At 34.0% G+C, this 19,195-nt stretch overlaps 1 protein-coding gene across 7 annotated transcripts in view; it reads left to right on the top strand.

The window, feature by feature from the left end:
• Nucleotides 1–19,195, top strand: part of Lrp1b (LDL receptor related protein 1B) — a 1,703,137-nt gene that overhangs the window by 955,108 nt on the left and 728,834 nt on the right. For all 7 annotated transcript variants that reach the window (XR_010050782.1, XM_063259026.1, XM_063259028.1 and 4 more), the window contains exon 8: nucleotides 16,072–16,294. Coding sequence is in view for 6 of the 7 variants with exons in the window: in XM_063259026.1 (XP_063115096.1) it covers nucleotides 16,072–16,294 (223 nt within the window). In the remaining variant the exon portion in view is untranslated. The remainder of the gene's footprint in view (nucleotides 1–16,071; nucleotides 16,295–19,195) is intronic.

Genomic DNA, 19,195 nt, shown 5'->3' with positions numbered 1-19,195 from the left:
TTAAACTTTGAAGTTACTGTAGTGTGCTCAGTTATAGTATGAGGCTGTTATACTCAAAGTTAGCAAATTTGGAACAGCTTTCAAGGAAACTTTCAAGCAGTTTTCCATCTCTAATTACATATGTAGGAAAAATGGTGACCAATGCACAAGCATTTATTAAATCTTTATAGTTTTTTAGCACATTATAACTCTACCTATAGTTTTCCTATACCTATAGTAGTTCAAATATTGCACTAGAAACTCAAAAGTTCAGTGTTAATATTGCTTTCATTTTTATCAGACATAGAAAATGTTATATATACTATAATACCCACCTACTTATCTTTCTAGAGCTCTGTGATCAAAATATATAGTGAATGTTCAAATTACAAAAAGCATTACAAAATGACAAATTACCACTAATCCTCCTCAAAAGGAATGTGTTTATTGCAACATTCTTGTTGCTTTCTGAAGTAGTTCTGAAATTTCTCTTTCAAGTCTTTAATAGATGAGGTCAAACTTGTGTGAATAATATTGCTGAGCTTCATCTAAAATAAAGGCCGACTTATAAACTGTTACTGTGTGTCTCAATCACCTATTGTGGAATCTGACATTGGGTGATTTCTGGATCTTCCCCAAAGTCAAAAGCACCATGAAATATAAAGGTTTCAATGGATTCAAGACCCAAGGCAACCATGATAGTGCAAGAGTACTTGCAGAACTGACTTAGAGAATGTCAACTACTGCTCTACTAAGACAGGAAAAGAAAGGAGGAGTAGAAGAGTCAGCCACTTAAAGGCAGCAGACCATGAGAGCTAAATCCTGTGGGGAAAGGAAAGTCTCTGTCCCTGGTGGACATTTAAGATGAATTTCTTAACCACAGTGTTCCTTATTTCAGAGTGAATGCCAGTGTTCCAGATTGCTTACAAGATATAGCGTGGATGACATGATTTATGCTGAATATGCCGGTCACCAATCAATTGGAATTTAGATTATAAAGCTGAACGTAACTCACTAGATCACTACTTTATATCCATTCAACAGAATAGCTTTTGTTATGGATTAAAAACTGATGGTCGATTTAACTGCAGCTGTATTTAATGGTGCTAAGCATAGATATTCCACCTGAGGAAAGTTGTCAGCATAAATAGAGACAGGAGAAGGAGATGAGGGGTGTTGAGGCATTGTGGGTTTCACTAATTGTTGCCATGGATTCTCCTGGAGGAGCTCTGGTCCTCACATAGAGCACCGTTTCCTGGTTCCAGAGGGGAAGACATATGCCATTTTATCTCTAGGAGGAACTCATCAGGCTGGCTTCCTGGCATGTATTCACTGTGTTTATTGTTGGAGTTGCTCAGGACCTCTGTGTTACTGAAGATGGCTGTGGTGCTTTTCAGGACAGCTCTGGTCTTTACTATGAGCGAGACTTTTCAGCTCCAGCGAGGAACCCTCAACTTACCAGCACAGACTTTCTAGCTTCCACTGCTGACTTTGGGCCTTCCCAGCACAGATCAGTAAAAGAGACTGGTGTGAGTCCTTCATGTGGGCTCTGGACCTCCAGCTGAACTCATAGGAGGCATTGTCACGGGTCTAGGTTTTCCTCTGGACTGCTGTAGGCATTACGGTAGGATTCAGGCAATTGGCTAAATATTCTATATCTTTAGTGCTGTGGATAGATTTCCTGCACTTTTTTCTGTTAATTCTGAGTGACCATCATAAATAATATTATAATTTCTGTGTCCTGATTTTAAGTGTTCTCCACATAAACCCTGACCACAACAACTTTCATCTTTATTTCATCAACATATGGAAAAAAGCATTTTGTCACACTTAACCTTAAAACTGATGAAATTCTATTATAAGGACTATCTAAAAATTGTTTTATTTATTCAGTTTACTTTATTGAACATTATTATTTTTAAAGGCAGATTGGCAAATGATATGAAAATATATATTTCTAATGATTTCATGTGTCCATCCATGATATAATAATGCATAACTTTCTATAATAATGCATAACTTACATAAAATACCAGTATTGTATGTATTGTACAAGAAAAATATAAATGTTAAAATACTTTATATTTAATATTAAGGAAATTACATTTATAATATTTTAAAATCTGAATATTTGGAAAGTGCTGATCAAAAATCAACATTTTATTTACTTTAGATTATACCTTATTTGTCTTTTAAATTACATGTTTATACAGATGATAGTTGTTTAACACATTTATTTCAGTATAACCTTCGACCTTTCTCATAGGGATGGTAGGTTAACCAGGTACAATTTTTCCTTAATCATGAACATTTGTGCCATGAGACAGTTTCAGTTGCAAGTGCTAAAATTCTTAATTCAAATAAGCATAAACTAAAAGAACATTTAGTAATACAAAGTATTAAATAAAATAATCAGTACTGACATTGTCATAGTAAGATTCAGCAGTACAAACTATGCCTTCAAATTCTGTCTTTTCATTCTCATTTGATTGGGCTTTTCTAGGTAGGAGCTAACAGAAAGGCTCATTTCTGCTTTCTATAATAATACATAACTATTAAGTTGGAATTTTCCTATATTCTTGTTTCAGCCTCAAATCATTCATAGTCAGATCCATTTGGTTAAAAATATAATAATCCTCCTTGAAGTTATCACTCAATTTTTGAAATTTATTCAGATTAGTTTTTCCCAAATAAAATGTACTGAGATGCAGAACGGGAAGCCTCCTAAATGATTTTGGACTTATATCAGACCTGAGCCAGCAGGATAGATGGATATATATTGAGTTATTATAAGGTATTACTTTCTGCTATATGGAGTGGGGAGTTCTTGCTGCCTAGATTGTTAGAGCAGCAGTGAGGAAGGGAGTTTGCAGTTGTGGAGCAGATTTGATGCTATATTCCACAACTAGTTTTTTTCTTTTCAGGGAAACCACAATGCAGCTTTTTAACCCTCTCCACTGATTACACCAGGCTGCTACCGATCTTGAAAATAAATTGCCTGACTATAAATGTTAATTGCATATATAAAATACCTTCAAAGTAAACATGAATAAGTGAAGATTATATTTTATTAATTTGCCATGTAAAGCTAAGTTTCATAGGCTCACAGGCTCTAATGCCTTTATTTCTTTCTGAGATTGGATATCACTTTGTATTTCAAGCTGGCCTTGATTTTACTATGTAGTCCAGGCTGGTCTCAAACCTCAACGAGCCTCCAGCCTCAGGCTCCTGAGTGATGGGATTGCAAGCATGTGCTAGCATGCCAGGCCTAAAAAGAAAAAAATATATGGAGATTGAATCAACAATAATTTTTTTATAAGTATTCTAATAAATGTGTGATTCAAGAATTCTTTTTTTTTAAATTTAACTGGCTTACATAAAATGAACTACAAAAATTTGCACAATGTTGTGATTGTTCAATGCATATTATTTACACTTTTAATAGCACTAACATAACCTTGTTAAAAAAGAAAGTGCAGCTGTCAGTAAATCTGCAAATCTATTTTTCTCAACTACTGTAGAGTACTCATAACTTTTGAAGTATATTGATTCTCAAAAACCTTGCTTCCTGTTCTTTTTAAAGGTGTGCCCCAGATACCTTAGAATTTCCTGAAGCATTTCCAGAAACTAGAGCCCAGTTTATTGGCAAAATTCATAATTGCAAATGGAAAAATGAGTTGATTAAAACCACTATTTTCAGTGTCTTGCTATTGTTTATAATGTTACAGTTACTAACATGCATGTATTGTTTCTTATTTGTGAAGATAAAATTTTAAGGTAAATGTCTGGAATGAGGATTGCCAGATCAAAGGGCAAATGGGTATTTAACCTCAGTAGATTCTGTCAGAATTTCTACCACACTTGACTACGAGACTTTGTAAGTTCACATAGCTCTCCAGGTAATTATTGTGTACAGTAAAACTTAGAAATAAGTTTTAGAGCATGAACATCTACCTCATTATTGTCCTGCCCTTGGCAGAAAAGCATCCCTCTGGAACTTCCATTTGTTGATATGTATGTAACAACAAAGCTGAGAATGTTAACAGAATCCCTAAAGTTCATCTTGGTCAAAACAAAACGTGGCAAGACATGTAGTTGTCAGACTACGTGTTTTCCTTCTAAATAAGCAGTACTATTTTCCTTCCTAAATTTTATTAGGCTTTGATAGTCTTATTTATAGTTTTACTCAAGTTAATAGTACATTTCTGCTTAAAACTAAATCAAGAATTTTAGATTAAATCATTGTTAAAGAGTTACTATGTTTTAGAATTTTTGCTTAAATTTTAAAAGTACATCTGCCCTTCACAGATAGAAAAGTAATCACTGAACAACAGCAACAACAAAAGAAAACCTTTATTTTTGTAAAAGTATGATTTTATTTGTGTAATCATATGATTTTATCTAATTGAAATCTGATTGCACATTGTGTTCCAATAGTAAAATGATCTGTGTCCACAATATAAACAATAATAATATGAATGGCAGGTACTTTATACTTGGTTTCATGTTTTCTGCACACTTTTATCTTCTTTTTATAAAGAATTTAACGTAGAAATTGACACTTCAGGTATCTGGTAATTAGCATAGCTGTGAAACAAATTTGTTCATCAGTCCACAAATTCATGGATACTTAGCATAGATGTTTCCAAAAATGACATCTGTGTTAGTTCAGCAAAATGTCTTTATAAGCCAACAGAAATTCATAGGTGTGCAAATTAGGTTATACATTTATGCATATCTCAAAGAGCAACTTTAGATTTTAATATATTACATCAAATATTGTACCATTCCACACAAATCAAGTATTTTTAGAGTGAGATTTTAAATACTGCGAACTTGCATAATAATCCCAGAAGGCGTTTCAAAATATCATTGCCTTTGGTTATGGAAAATAATTTAACCAAATTGTAAACCTTACTCTTGTTTGTAAATTGGATAAAGCCTTGAGGTCTTATTATATAGATGGATTCTTGATTCATTAAAAAAAAACCTGAATGTGCAATATATTAATGAAATACACATTAAGGTCTAGGGATGTAATCAGTGCTAACAGCAAGAGCATGTATAAACTACAAAAGTATATTTTATGGAAACTGTTTTCCTAAAGTGCTTCTCCATTCAATTAATTCATTATCCAGTATCTCTGAGTTAGACCCCTAGTCTTTTAATCTTCCTCCTTATTTTCATTTCATTTCCTATATTAATACATAAGTGTTAAGCTAGAATCTTCCTATATACGTGTCCAGTGTTTCTGGTCCATTCTTTTTATGGGACAGTGTTACATTCTTGAAATTCATGTTGATTATATAAGTATTCTGTTGTGAACAAAACAAAACTTTTGCTAGCGCTTAGAAATTGATAAACTAAATCACTTAGGAATATACCCAGCTGCTATTATTATCTATGATCTGTAGTGAAATTGAGGTCAATTTTGAGGAAATGTCATTAAAGTGAAAATTAGCCAGGAACCAGAATACCAAAAGCTAAGCCTGAGCTAATTTGGTAACTCTGGAAAACTCTTTCATTATTTGCAGAGGACAACACAAATAAACTTAGCAAAGCCTTATTGCAAACTAGTAATTTGATTCCAAAGTAACATTCCAGTAAGCTGTCCTTGGTAAAATAGAAAACTTACTTTACTCTGTTAGAATCCTGTTACTCATTTATGCCTCAGTCTTAGATCTTGTTATTCCAATAGGAGAAAATCAGTCCAGGGATCAGCCTGGTGAGTTTATGTATGTATACATGAGGCTTCTGTCCTCAGGAGGTAAATATCTACTTGCACATTTTAAATGTATCATTACATATTTAATTTATGTATTTCTCTTATGCAAGTAAAATTTGGAGCAATGTTATTTTTAAAAGTATTTTGTAATGCCAAATATATTATATTAGGCTTGCCTAATTGATACTGGGAAAATGGTAACACTCTTCCACAAGAATTAAAAATTAAAACTAAGGTTGGAATAGCATGACAAAAATTACTATTCTATCTGGGACTAGTGTATGTGAAGAAAAGAAGTGAAGAAGATATTTGGATGATTTAAAAAATTTAAAGATATTAGGAATATGGAGAGATAATATTGTAAGACCGAGGTATCAGGTATGGGGAAGGATAGAACAAGCTAAGGCTGGTAAGGAAGCCAGAAAGCAAATCATGTTCACCATTGTTGGTAATGTTGAGGAAATAAGGTTTTATTTAAATAGCTCTCAGTAGCTCGAGGAACGTTTCTCATTTAAAATGAAGATTTATTTTAATGAGAAGTCTTTGGCTTCTCATTAAAAGAACAGTTTAAGAAACACATGTGATAACTGTCTAGTCTGGTAACAAAACTCTTGATACAATAACCACTTAAGAAGAAAGGATAGTTTTGAACTTATGTTTTCAGAGGTTTCAGTGTTTGGTTGTCTTTTGGGTCTTATTGAGGTATTCTTAATGGTGGTCAACTCATGGTGGTTAGAAAGCAAGAAGAAACTACAGACTCTCCAAAACCTTTTGAGAGCATGCTCCCAATGGTTTAGTTTCTCTCTTTGTGTCCTGCCTCTCAGATTCCACCTTCTCTACCTAGTGCCCATGTTCTAGAAACAAGATTGTAACACATAAATCTTTGAGGGACACTTATTCAATCCATAGCAAAGTATAAATCTTCATGCAGTAGATGATGTTGATGACTGTTAGAATCCAATATCAGATACACAAAGAAAGAGAAACCAAGAGTGTGCTAATACAAGGAAATGCTAACAAATCAAAAATGGTTATCTTGTTCTGATGCTTTGAAGAAGTTACCAAAATAATGCTGTGAAAAGTCTACCTTTTAACTACACAATAATAATTCACAAGTTCTAAAGAAAATTAAGAATGAGGATGAGGAAAAACAAAAAGGGGAAGACAGGAAACAAGACAGTAAGGTTCAATGACATATCTTAATATAAAATGAATAATTGTTAAAGATAAAAATTAAGTTAGCTCACATGGCTATTAAGTTTAGATGACAATCGAATGTAGATATCAAATATGATATGTTCAAGAATCACTGCAGGGAGTACACCTGAGACATAGTTCAGAAGTGTCAGGTGGAAATATGAGATGCTTTATGTGGTTGGAAGAGAGGACAGTTTCTTTGGTGGATGTACTTCCTGGTAACTGCAAATACCATACTATTGTTCACTGGAATGTGTGGTAGATACATACTGGCATATACAAGAGTATAAACACAGAAGAGGTCAAGCAAATAAAGAGCTACATTTTAGACTGATTTCTCTAGATGTTCTGTTGATCTCCATGAATTGGAAGGGTTAACAAGACATTAGTCTAGGTACTGAAATTAAATAATAAAGTATGAGCAACTTGATAAAGTTCTAGATCATAGATAAAGGATGGTTATGCACAGTGACAGTGACAGTGTTCAGACTCAAAAAATAGGCCAATTTTGCAATGTAAGTGTAATAATCTGGATTACTATATGGAGAAACACTGATTTTTCTAATCTCCCTTTTTACATTGATGGTTTGAATCAACATTTGCAATGACTTCTGAGAGTGTGTGACTTCAGTAGCTGTAAATTGTCACTAAGGGCAGGATGTTGAAGAAGCATTCAGAATACAGTCTTAGAAGATGTGGGAATTTGGACCATAGAGTAGGAGCATCGGAATAAAAACATTAAACAGGACTGCATTTCCGTACGAGTAATCAAATGTGAAAATGCTGAGAAGATTATCCCTGAAGATGTTTTAGACAAAAGTGGGTTTGCAAGATACCAATTACACTCTAGGATTAAGGGCTATGTGGCAGTCAAAATGTTAGAACAGCAATATCCCTACTTTTTAGACATGAGAGTTGGTAACTGCAATAAGTATGGCCATAAATTATCGGAATGGGCAAGGGAAAATAAATTAAGTGGTTCTTTTCATAGATAAAAGAAAAGTGTAGGAAGGAGGAGGAGGAGAAGGAGAAGAAGAAGAAGAAGAAGAAGAAGAAGAAGAAGAAGAAGAAGAAGAAGACAAAGAAGCAGAAGCAGAAGCATTAATCATTTATGAGTCAAATCGGAACAGCCTTTTCTTTCTGATGGGATCTGTATTCTGCACTCAGGCAAAGACCATCTAAATAAAGGAGGTGTAGAGTTATTTCCCTCTTCTCCTTCTGTGTCTCAAACTGTGTTAAACATTGATGAAAAACCTGTGACATAGATAAAAAGAACAAGAAAATGTGTAAACTTTCTCTATCTTCCCATTTCACCTTATTCTTTTACAACAGAAATCTTGTTACTGGTTGAGTTAGCTCCTGACTTTTAGAGTATGGGAAATAGAAGATACATCGAAGGAAAACCCTAAGAGGCTACTTGATCACCTTAAATAAAAGGGTGTGTTAGAGATAGTTTTATTAGAGTGAAGTGGGAATCAAGAAGGGCTACATTTAAATTTGCAAGAGAGTTAAATCAGTCTGTCCCAGGAAATGACATTCGGGAATCTGTGGTTCCTGTAACAGATGGACATTAAGGGTGTTTCAGTTACTTTCTTAACCGTGCGACACAGTACACAACACTGAAAGGTGATGTTCATTTTCACTTGGGGTTACAATCTCTGCTTTGTTTCTAGATGTCCAGCAAGCTAAGGGCAGTGGGAGGAGTCAGGGAGGGAGACAGAATTCCTGTTCCAGCCCCCAATCAGAAGTCCTTCTGACCAGCTTCTCCCCACCCCAGCGGGGCCACCTCCCAAGAGCCATTCAGTTCATCAGTGTAGGATCACCACAACAAAGTTCTGCACTTGAGCTTTGGAGGACATTTTCCATCTAAACCTTGCCAAAGGCATGAAAAGAGATAATTGTCTAAAAACTGGTGTTCATTATTAACATTTTCCTGTCTTGTGTTTTCATGGGGAACTGCGACATAGATGTCAGACAACTTATTTTTCGTGTTAAAATGATATTTGATTGGAAGTGACTTATGAGATGGACTCATTATATTTCCCAGTTTGAAACTGCATTTTAGAATTGTCAAAATGGAGTTTACAATGATTACATTTATATCTTCTACAGTCTCCCTAATTTAGATGTAATATTCAATATTCAGTAGTATGTTGTTTTATTTGTCAAATCTTTGTAACAAGATTATTCTGAATGTTAAATTACAACAATTAATAATATAGTGGTATAGCCATAGCATTTTGGCTTCAGGCACAGAGATCAGTTGAAATAGTTCAATTGAAGAGCGATTTCCCAAAAGGATATGAATACTAACCAACGGAAGGAAGTAAACGTGGACTTGAAGACTTCCTTATTCATGGATGATATGTTTGCTTTTTCCTGCTCTCTGTTTCATGGCTCTCCACGTCTACCTGGATCCTCCAGCATTTCTCTTCTCGCCTCCCTCTACCTATGTAACTTGCCTGGTGCAGCACAGCTCTGTATTTGGATGATTGAGAGACAGGACCCTAGTGACATTGCGAAGACCAGGATTTGAATTTCTGTGCATCACATCTTCATTCTTGGTCAAATTTTCTATGAAGAAGGAACTACTCCCCATAGGACCATCATTCTCCTTACCACAAATGTAATGGGGCAAACTGAATAATAAGGACGTTGGACGGGAGAGGCACATCACCTAATAGCTAACACGTGAACCCTTCTGACGTAATCAGCAAATGGACACTTCCCAAACATGGAGTTGAGAGTGGCAGGGCCTTCGTCTATTTTAATTTCTATCTGTTCCTATATAAACGGAAACACTGAAACACACTTTTCAAAGAAAAAAAAGTAAAAACATCAAATGAATAAAAAATAAATGTCTTGAAAGCTATTGGCTAAACAGAAAAAATATTTAGTTTCTCACCCCTACCCCTAACTAGCAAGAGTTAATAAAACTGGAATTTAAACCTCTTATGGGAAAGACTCATTATCCTTCCAAATTTGAAATTGCATTTTAGAATTGCCTTGCTAAATATTTAATATTCTTACTTTAATCATGAATATATTTTAATTATTCTATGTAATATGGAAAATTGCCTTCACATTAAAATGTGTAGGTACAATGGGAGAAAAATATAAATTTTTATTACTGTTGATAATTTTTGACTAACACTACATTTTTATAAAAAGAGAAAAGTAAATGAAGTTCTTAGCACAATTATTTCTGTGGAAAATATGTGTAACTTTCATGAAATGGAAAGAAATATAGTTTTGAAATTAATACATGATTAATAAATTTTTTTTTAGTTTGTCATCAGAAATATATATTCTAACCTGACACTATCTTTTTATGGAAAATATCTTTATAATGTAATCTAAGTTTTAAAACCTTCACATATAGCCTTGTTTTTTTTTTTTTTAATTTAGAATGACAGATATAATTTTAAAAACCATTTCAAATTCATTGTTAAAAGACACAAAGACATAAATCTTTTAACTATTAAACTAAAGTACATGAATAATTGGATATAATTAAACTTACTTTTTTTTCTTTTTGATTAGATTGCAGAAATGTCACTTAAACTGAATATTACTGCCAAAGTAATTCTTATGTTTATCTGATGAAAATACATGATTTTAGCTGTTGGTATATGTAACATTATTTTAAAGTATAGTGGTGATTGAAATCATAACTCCATGAACACAGTGCTCTATCACTATTTATGAATTTTCACATTGTGATTTTTGATTTATGTCAGGCAAGTATACCAACAATATTCAAAGTATTCTGGTACTTTCAGCTTATAAAACTTGTAAATCTATCATAAACAAGGCTAATCATATAATTAACAAAAATGAATTTAAATCATACTTAAATCATATTTAAGTCATATTTAAATCAGTTATCTGATTAATTAGTCAAAAATAATAAAATCTTATTTTCTAGAAAACCTAGGTTATAAGGATGATGAACTGGAAAAACAATAGGAAATTTTAAAGACATTTTCCTTTCTTTATGAATTAATAATTTTGCATGTTAGAAATGGAGTCAATGGTTTAAATTTTTAATTTATAATTTGTAGTAATCACAATTGAAATGAATGACATTCAAAAATAAATGTAAAGGCAAGGTGGGGTAGTGCATTCAAAAGCTCAAACTTAGCCTGAGAAATTTAGCAAGAACCTGTCTCAAAGTAATATTAAAAAAAAAAAAAAAAAAAACGAACTTTGGATAACTTAGTTCAGTACCCAAAAAAAAGAGTAGCAATCTCAATCTACTTGTCTCTTTTTGCTGCCTAATAAAACATTAATGATACCAGAAATTAAAACAATTAAAGCATTAATATAAAAATTATAATCTGAGTGTAATAGTTGATACATTGTGTCAATGTGAGGTCAGAAATTTAATGAATCAATTCAGCAGAGATCTAGGATCCTTACTATGTAACATCCTCAGCCTATGTAAGAGGAGACCACAGAGATGGTGTGAGTGCTGCACCCACCCCAGGGGAGCAGCTTGCGTACACTATAAGGAAGGAGAAGAGACTTGTTCTCCCTGCCCTTTTTTCTCTTACTGTCTTCTGCCACCTTGAAGTGTTACCCCTGTGCCATGCTGCCCTTCCTTTGAGTCAGTTAATTATGGACTGAAGCCTCTATAGTAACTATGAGCTAAATAAACATTTCTTTCCTTAATTTTAGATGTCAGGTACTTTGTTTCAGCAACAAGAGAAAAGTAACTAACACGCTGAAATACTGAGAAAATGAAGCATAACAGATTTATAAATGGTCTCCCCTAACCAGCACGATTTTTAAAGGCGGAAATGTGGGAAGGGCTGTGCTTTCTAAAGGATGCAGAGGATGCTTGGTCCCTGGCGAGCAGTTGTGCTGTAAAGGGACTGAGAATGTTAAGTGAGTTAAGTGTTCAGAAACCACTAAGATGAAATACATGGGATCTCACAGCATCATCTCTACCTCCATTTTATACAACTGCTGGGGGGAATTGTTGGTTTCTTTAGTCTTTCCTATGCCTGAGGGACCTAAAAATAGAGGGCGAAATGATTGAAATTTTAGGCCAAAAGGCATAACATGATTTAAACAGGCAACAAATGCAGACAAATGCTAAACTGAGATTTTCTGGAAAAAACCTATATCTGTCTTTAGAAATATTAACATCAAGAGAAACAAATAAATTCTGAAAAGTGCTCCATATTGAAGGAGGCTCAAGAGATAAAAAAAAAAATCTTACGTTGTTGGATTACTTTCTGAATGACAACAATAAAATTGCCATAAAGAATATTACATATCAATAGTAAAGATTTAAATAAGGAAAATATACATATATTATTGATTATGATGAATGCTCTCTGGTTAAGCAAAGGAAGTCCTTGTTCTTGACTTTATGATTTGCATGCTGACCTATTTAATTGTAAGGGTCAAGATATCTGTAATTTACTCTCAAATAGTTTAGAAAGTACATGAACCAGTTTGTGGGGCAAAATATAAAATTCAAATATTCTTGTAACATTTCTATAACTTTGACACTGTTTCAGAGCAATGAGTCCAAAAAGAGTTATGATATTCCTGTTACCCCTAGCTCTGCCAATGGCTAAGCATATGGCTTCTGAACCTGATTCATCTGTAAGAGAAAAATAATCTGTTACTCTGTCACAGCAAATTATAAGGCTAATGGGATAATGAGGTTCAGGGAGCATTATTTGTTTTTGTCTAAGGTTTGGGGATATATCTTCTAGGTGAGAAAACTGATCTTTCAAACCAGTGACACCTCTCCTTGTGTTTGCCAATTATAATTTGGTTATGCGTCAGTTCAACAGTTCCCTAGTAATGAAGCTATTCTGTGTGAGAGGAAATTTTAAAGCAAAATTGAACATAAATGAAAACAAGCAAATGAGGAAATGTGTACATAATCTTGTGTCCACAGGTAGCTATTTTAAATTTGTGGCTATAGTACTACATGTATTATGCTGAGAACGTCTCAGTTAAAATTGAAGAGAAGTCACCAGTCGGATTCTGAAGCCCGAGCAGGTTCAATTAGTATGAAAAGAAAACCAAAATTATCGTCTCCTCTTGTCACCAGGTGTTCTGCAATGTCCTGGGATGAATATTCTTTCTTTTTTGCTTGTAGTTCAGTACTCGAAGTTTTTCAATTTTTTCTTTCTTTCTTTCTTTCTTTCTTTCTTTCTTTCTTTCTTTCTTTCTCTCTCTCTCTCTTTCTCTGTCTCTCTTCTCTCTTTCTCTCTCTTCTTTCTTTTCTTTTTCTGTCTTTCCATCTCTCTCTGTTGGTGGTGGTTGCTATTCATTTTAACTTACATTTACCCTACAAGCGTAACACTTTGATAAATTACGTATACATACACTTCTTAAATACTTGGCTAAAATTTTCAAACAATTATTTCAACCAATTATGGTTTAGCATATATACGTGAATCTCTTACATCATTCCTGCAATAATAGCTCAATAACACTGAAAAACTTCCATGTAATGATTTACATTCACTGTTCTTCATCATTATCTAGTTTACTCCTCCTCAAAAACCAAATTACTAAAGCTTATGATTATTTCAATAAATGTCAAATTTAATGACATCTCCTTAAGTTATTTTTTCTTACTTTGTGAATTAATTGACCTCGTCAGCCAATATACTCCTTCATCTCAAACCTTTACGAATGTCTGTGTTTTCTCTGTCCAGCTTCTCATCTCCTCTAACCTCTCACGTACTTTGATCCTATTTCTCACAGCAGTCATGCAGGTTCCTGTCTTGCTACTCTTCTGTTGGGAGCCGCGGCCGAGCCCGGTCGCCTTACTTGGCGGACGTGAGGCCTGTAGGAAAGAGCAAAGCCTGAGCTAAATTACCCCTCCAATCGAGTGAGCCAAGTTGGCGCCTGCTTCCTGCCCCCTGATTGCCCTGGTGACTTAAACAGCCCGCGCAATAGATTGGTCTACCTAGCAACCAATGACGATGACCAATCAGCTTGCATTGCTTGCTGTTGCCCTATTGGATGATGAGTCCATATATATATATATATGTGACCCTCCCTGCGAGAGGATATAGAGGAAGTCCACCGGTGAGAAAGGACTGGTGGCAGAGCAGAGGCCTCGCGCGGCCCACGCGGAGACAAATAAAGACAAGGTTGCACACCGTCAGAATCTGTCGCGTGTTCTTCCTGCCGGCCGGGAGCGACACCGACACTCTTCTCTTTGTTTCTTTTGGGAACACATCCAATAAAGTCATCTCAATATAATTTCAGAAAAGTTTTTATCCCCAGACTTATCTTTCATCTATTTTTTTTTCTCTGTATGTATGTGTGTGTCCCTTTGAACTGAGCTTAATTTCAATCCTATGTTTATTTTGTGTTATGAGTCAAGGTCTTCTTGAGTTGGTAATTTGTCCAAGTGAAGCTCAAAATAGAGATCCTTTTGTCTCAGTTTCCCACAGTGCTAGGATTACAGGCATACACATCGTCATGCAGGTAACCCATGAGCATATGCAATTGCCTGAACATTTCACTGCCTATGCATAATCTCTGTACACTGCACAATGCATAGTATGACAAAATCTCCAACTCTTCGTGCCTAAATTTGAACTATTTACACCTCTGCTCCTCAAATCCTTTTGAAACAAACTGATAGGAATGGAAAATACAGTAGGAGAAGCATTATGGCATGAAATGAGAGAGAGAGTTCCATGTAATACGAATAACGGGCACTGTTCTCCCCTAGGGAAAAGAGAAATATTCCTTCCAGAAACTTCATTTGGAAAAGTTATAAACAAATTAATTTACAAGTGACCATACTGTAACAGTAAAATAGAAACAGGAAGTGGAGGGAATACAGAGGGAGGGAGGAACCAGAGGGGGAGAGAGAGTGATAGGAAGCAGTACTTCAAACATTTAGCATTAAAATCAGGCAAAGCATCATGTGGTCTTTTAATTACTGTTCACCAGGATAGAAAGTTCCTTACCTAAAAGGCTGTCATATTTAATTTGTTATGATAAATTGACTTTTCAATAACATTTTGCAAAATATATACTCATAATGAAATCTGTCTTGCACTGTCACATAGCAGTGTGCAGCATTTAAAAATGAGTCACAGTGTTCCATGGGAGAAAGACCTAAATTGAAATTACAATTTAAATAACAGTTTTTAGCTTGAAAGATACTCCCTACTGTGAGATTATACAAAGATCTGAGAAAAGTAACTAAAAGCTAATTCTTCAAATTCATAAAATCTAATACTAAATGCTCTACGTAATCTTCATATTGCTCAGTCACTGTAAATTGAATTATTCCTGGGATTGTGTTTAAGTCAAGGCAAGATAGTCCTCTATTTATAAAGGTAATTTAGTTTCATAAGGGGTAATTTTGTTAAATATTGTCAGGTTAATTGAAAGTGATTTGTGTTTACTAAACATTGTGAATACTAATCAAAAATTAGACACTGAAGTATTCGAGATACATTTAAACCTTTGACTAGCACTGTTAATCTTGCATGGAAGGAGTTTTCATCTCCTAGGTGAACTTCGCTTGTTTATCATTGTGTTCAAAATTTATTAAGAGAAAGTGAGAAAAGTAACCTTAATTTCTTTTAGAAATTTTGTGTTTTGGGAATACGTGGGTTAGGTTTGCAGGAGGATGTTATTTATGTTTTATTTCTATGCTTCAAACAGCACATTTGCCTTTCCATCTGCTTAATTCCATTCCAGGTTTGCTATTCTGTACTACTCATAGCATCACTGAGCGCCACATAATAACTTTTATAGGACACAAACATTATCATGCAATTTGAAAATCAGGTTGAGGATAAAGCCTGATAGCTTTTGTGCCCTGGCCTGGTGACTTGGCTCAGTTCTGAAGCCCACGTTGGATGTGGTGGGATATGATCAGCTCTATGAAGCTTAAAGAAACATTTCTCCTAATACAAAATAAACCCACCATAAGCACTCATTCTGAAGGAATTTTACAGTTGTTGGTTAACCTGCTCCCTTATGCCCTGCAATATTCATTAGCAGATTTCTCTGTTTATGAGTGATATTATATGGAAATGGTTATGAGAAGCTAACAGATGTAACCACTGAAATAAATTAGAAGGAAAAGTTCTGTTTTTTACAGATGGCTTCATCGAATATGCTTTTTCTCCCCTCCACTTTAATATTTCGTTTTCCTCCAACAGAAAACTTTTCTTTACCGACTACGGGAATGTTGCCAAAGTGGAAAGATGTGACATGGACGGCACGAACAGAACAAGGATCGTGGATTCAAAGGCAGAGCAGCCATCTGCACTGGCAGTGGACCTCATCAACAAACTGGTGTACTGGGTAGATCTGTACTTGGATTATGTTGGCGTGGTGGACTATCAAGGGAGGCACAGACACACTGTCATTCAAGGCCGACAAGTAAGTACAGTTTTGCTAAAAAAAAAAAAATTAAAGTAGTAAAGGAGATGGTATCATGTTATGAAAAAGACCAAAATTTGAGAATTTCTTGGAAAGAGAAGCTGTAATCGGCTACAAAATTTATTGTTCATTGCCTCTATACCAGATCTGTTTTAATAGCAACACTGTGGTGTCCATTATGTCTCTGATACCTTCTCCCTCTGTTGAAAATAAGCAAGCAAAAACAACAAATAGCAAAGAGAAAATGCTGTACTAGCAAGAAACAAAGTATTGGAATGGCAAAGATGTTATGACCTGTTACAAAAAGCCAATTTAAGTAGTTTATTCATAAGGAACTGAACTATCATCTGTCCCATGAGGCGTTGGAGATTTTTTTGACTAAAGCAAATGCCTGTTCAAAAACGTTCTTATTATTTTAACAGTTTGATTCAAGTTTTACCTTCATATTTATTTACATGCTTCCTAAAGTGAGAATTTGGTAGAAATTTCCAAGAGCAAAGTTCTTTACTTTTGTGCTAAGTTTTTTCCTTGTCAACACAAAAGAGTCTTCTAAATAAACATAAACCTTATTCACTGGTACATGTTTTCAAATTCATTTGAACCTCACTGCAAAAATTTCATGTGAAATTCATCTGTGGAGCTGAAATATATGTCTTTGTTTGCAATATAAGAAAGATACGGGCTGTAATTTTCCATTAAAGTTACTTTTGATTTCTCATGTGTCTTTATTATTTTATTATTTTAATTTTTTGATACCAGGAATCAAACTCAGGGCCTCATGCTTGCCAGGCAGGCACTGCTGTACCACTGAGCTAACATCCCTAGCCCACAGCTTCTTTTAAAACTATTTGTCTTTCTTAACATATAAACAAATGCAACAATGATATTATCTTAAAATCTAATTAATAAATAAGCTTTATAATTTTGAAAATGGGACCAGTCATTTCTCTCACACCTTCAACTGTCTTAAAATACTTTATTTCCTTGGAAAGTCTTTGTTGTAACCTTTAATGGACCTAATTTGATAACGGTGCTCCTTTTTAAAATTCTATTTACCATTAAAAATTAAATCTTGAAGCAAGGATAAGAATTATAATGATTTTTTACCTGGTTAATTTTAAAATCTTTTATTAATAGCTGTTGCAACACATAATGATTACATTTATTGTGCGGGAGTTTGTGCACGCACATGATACACCTTAACGTTCTTTGGTCCTTTTTCTCACGCAGTCCATCCTTCCTCCCTTCTGTTCTTGTTCCTCTTTTCATTTTCAAAGCTTTAGTTTCATTGTTTATGATTCTTTTTTGTTCTTTTTTCTTTCTCTCTCTTGTCTCTCCCTCCCTCTGTTTTTCTGCTTCCCTTTTGAAAAGAATCTCCTTATTTCTTCTTTAATCTTTTGTTAACTTTTTAATTTATATTTTGGAATTCTTATGTAAGGGAAACTGTGTAGTATTTAAACTTATGTATTTGATTTATTTCTCTTATTATTCTGGTTGCAAGATGCAACTTTTTACTTACAGGTGCCTAAAATTTACCATTCTTCTTAACAGAGTAGTATCCATTGTATATAAATACTATGTTTTCTAACAAAACTAAAAATATAAATTTTATTTGACCTTCATGACTAGTTTAAAAAGTTTTTACAGTTATCAAACATTCTTTTTTGTATTTCCATTGCTCATATTTTGCTTATTTTCTGAATATATGCTAAATTTACTAAGGGTACCTAAATTATTAATTTTTAGAGTATGTGGCTGTAATCAGAATGATAAATCTGCCACTCAATTATTTCATCTCTGCTGAATATAGTTAACATAGCAGACAATAGTGTGCTTATTTTATGAGAAATAAAATGAATAATTATCCCCTATATATCTATGCTTTTCCTCTTAGAAAGTGAATTGATCGAGAGAAAAGTGAATGTACCCAAGCACAGATTCCAATGAGAAGGACCCCACAAATGAGCAAAGCACACATTTAGGAAGACAAAGGGAAAGTCAGTCTACTCATTTTTACATTAGACTACCTGGTGTATTTTGTGACTATGATGTCAACAATATAGAAAATGCTTCAAAAACACATGTACTCCTCCCCATCACATGAACACACGCTCACATAATACCCAAGGAGAATGTGAGCTTTAAGATAAAATAATTCTTCATATTAAGCCCTATTTTTCCTTTCTAGTATAGATCAGAAGAAATTAGATAGTATCCAAAAACATTTAAAGGCCAATTTTCAGTTCCTATCCCACACGAAATTGCCAGGATAGAAATAATGAGAAATATATCCTGGTAAGATAATACATTATTTGCTTTTGCTTAAAGTATAGAGCGATCCCTAAGATCTTTGCCAAAAGAGAAAGTTTGATCACTGACTTAATTTCATAGATTATAACAACATCACCATTCTCAAAGCAAATAATTTTTTTTTGCCATTATTGGATAGGCTTTAAAAATAACACAATCTCTAAATGAAATGCTGATATATTATTGGTATGTATTTCAAATATGTGATTTCTTTATTATTTTCTATTTTGAGCAAGTATTAGGGTAAGCATAATTTCTGATGAAAAATGGGATTCTGAACTTACATGATTTTTAAAAGAGGCTTTCTAATTAGTCCTTTTGCAGGATCCACATGACTATATGAACAGGTAACCCAATATAACACATCAAATTATGTATGATAGAGTTGTAGCATTTTATTGATGATGCTTGAAAGTCTGGTTCCCATTAGTCTTTATAAAGTAACTACTATACACATTTTCTTGATAAACTATGAGTAAAAAACCTTTCCCATGTATTTGAAACCTTTGTATCCACTAAGGCTTAGTGTCTTCTTATCACACACAAATTAAACTTTTAAAATATGGGATACTTTGAAAGGAGTTAAATGAT

The sequence above is a fragment of the Cavia porcellus genome, unplaced genomic scaffold, assembly GCF_034190915.1.
Source record: "Cavia porcellus strain 051 isolate PalLab524CR breed Dunkin Hartley unplaced genomic scaffold, mCavPor4.1 scaffold_12, whole genome shotgun sequence".
NCBI classification, from domain to species: domain Eukaryota; kingdom Metazoa; phylum Chordata; class Mammalia; order Rodentia; family Caviidae; genus Cavia; species Cavia porcellus.
Note: the sequence above shows the minus strand (reverse complement) of the source record. Positions and strands in the feature narration are given on the sequence as shown.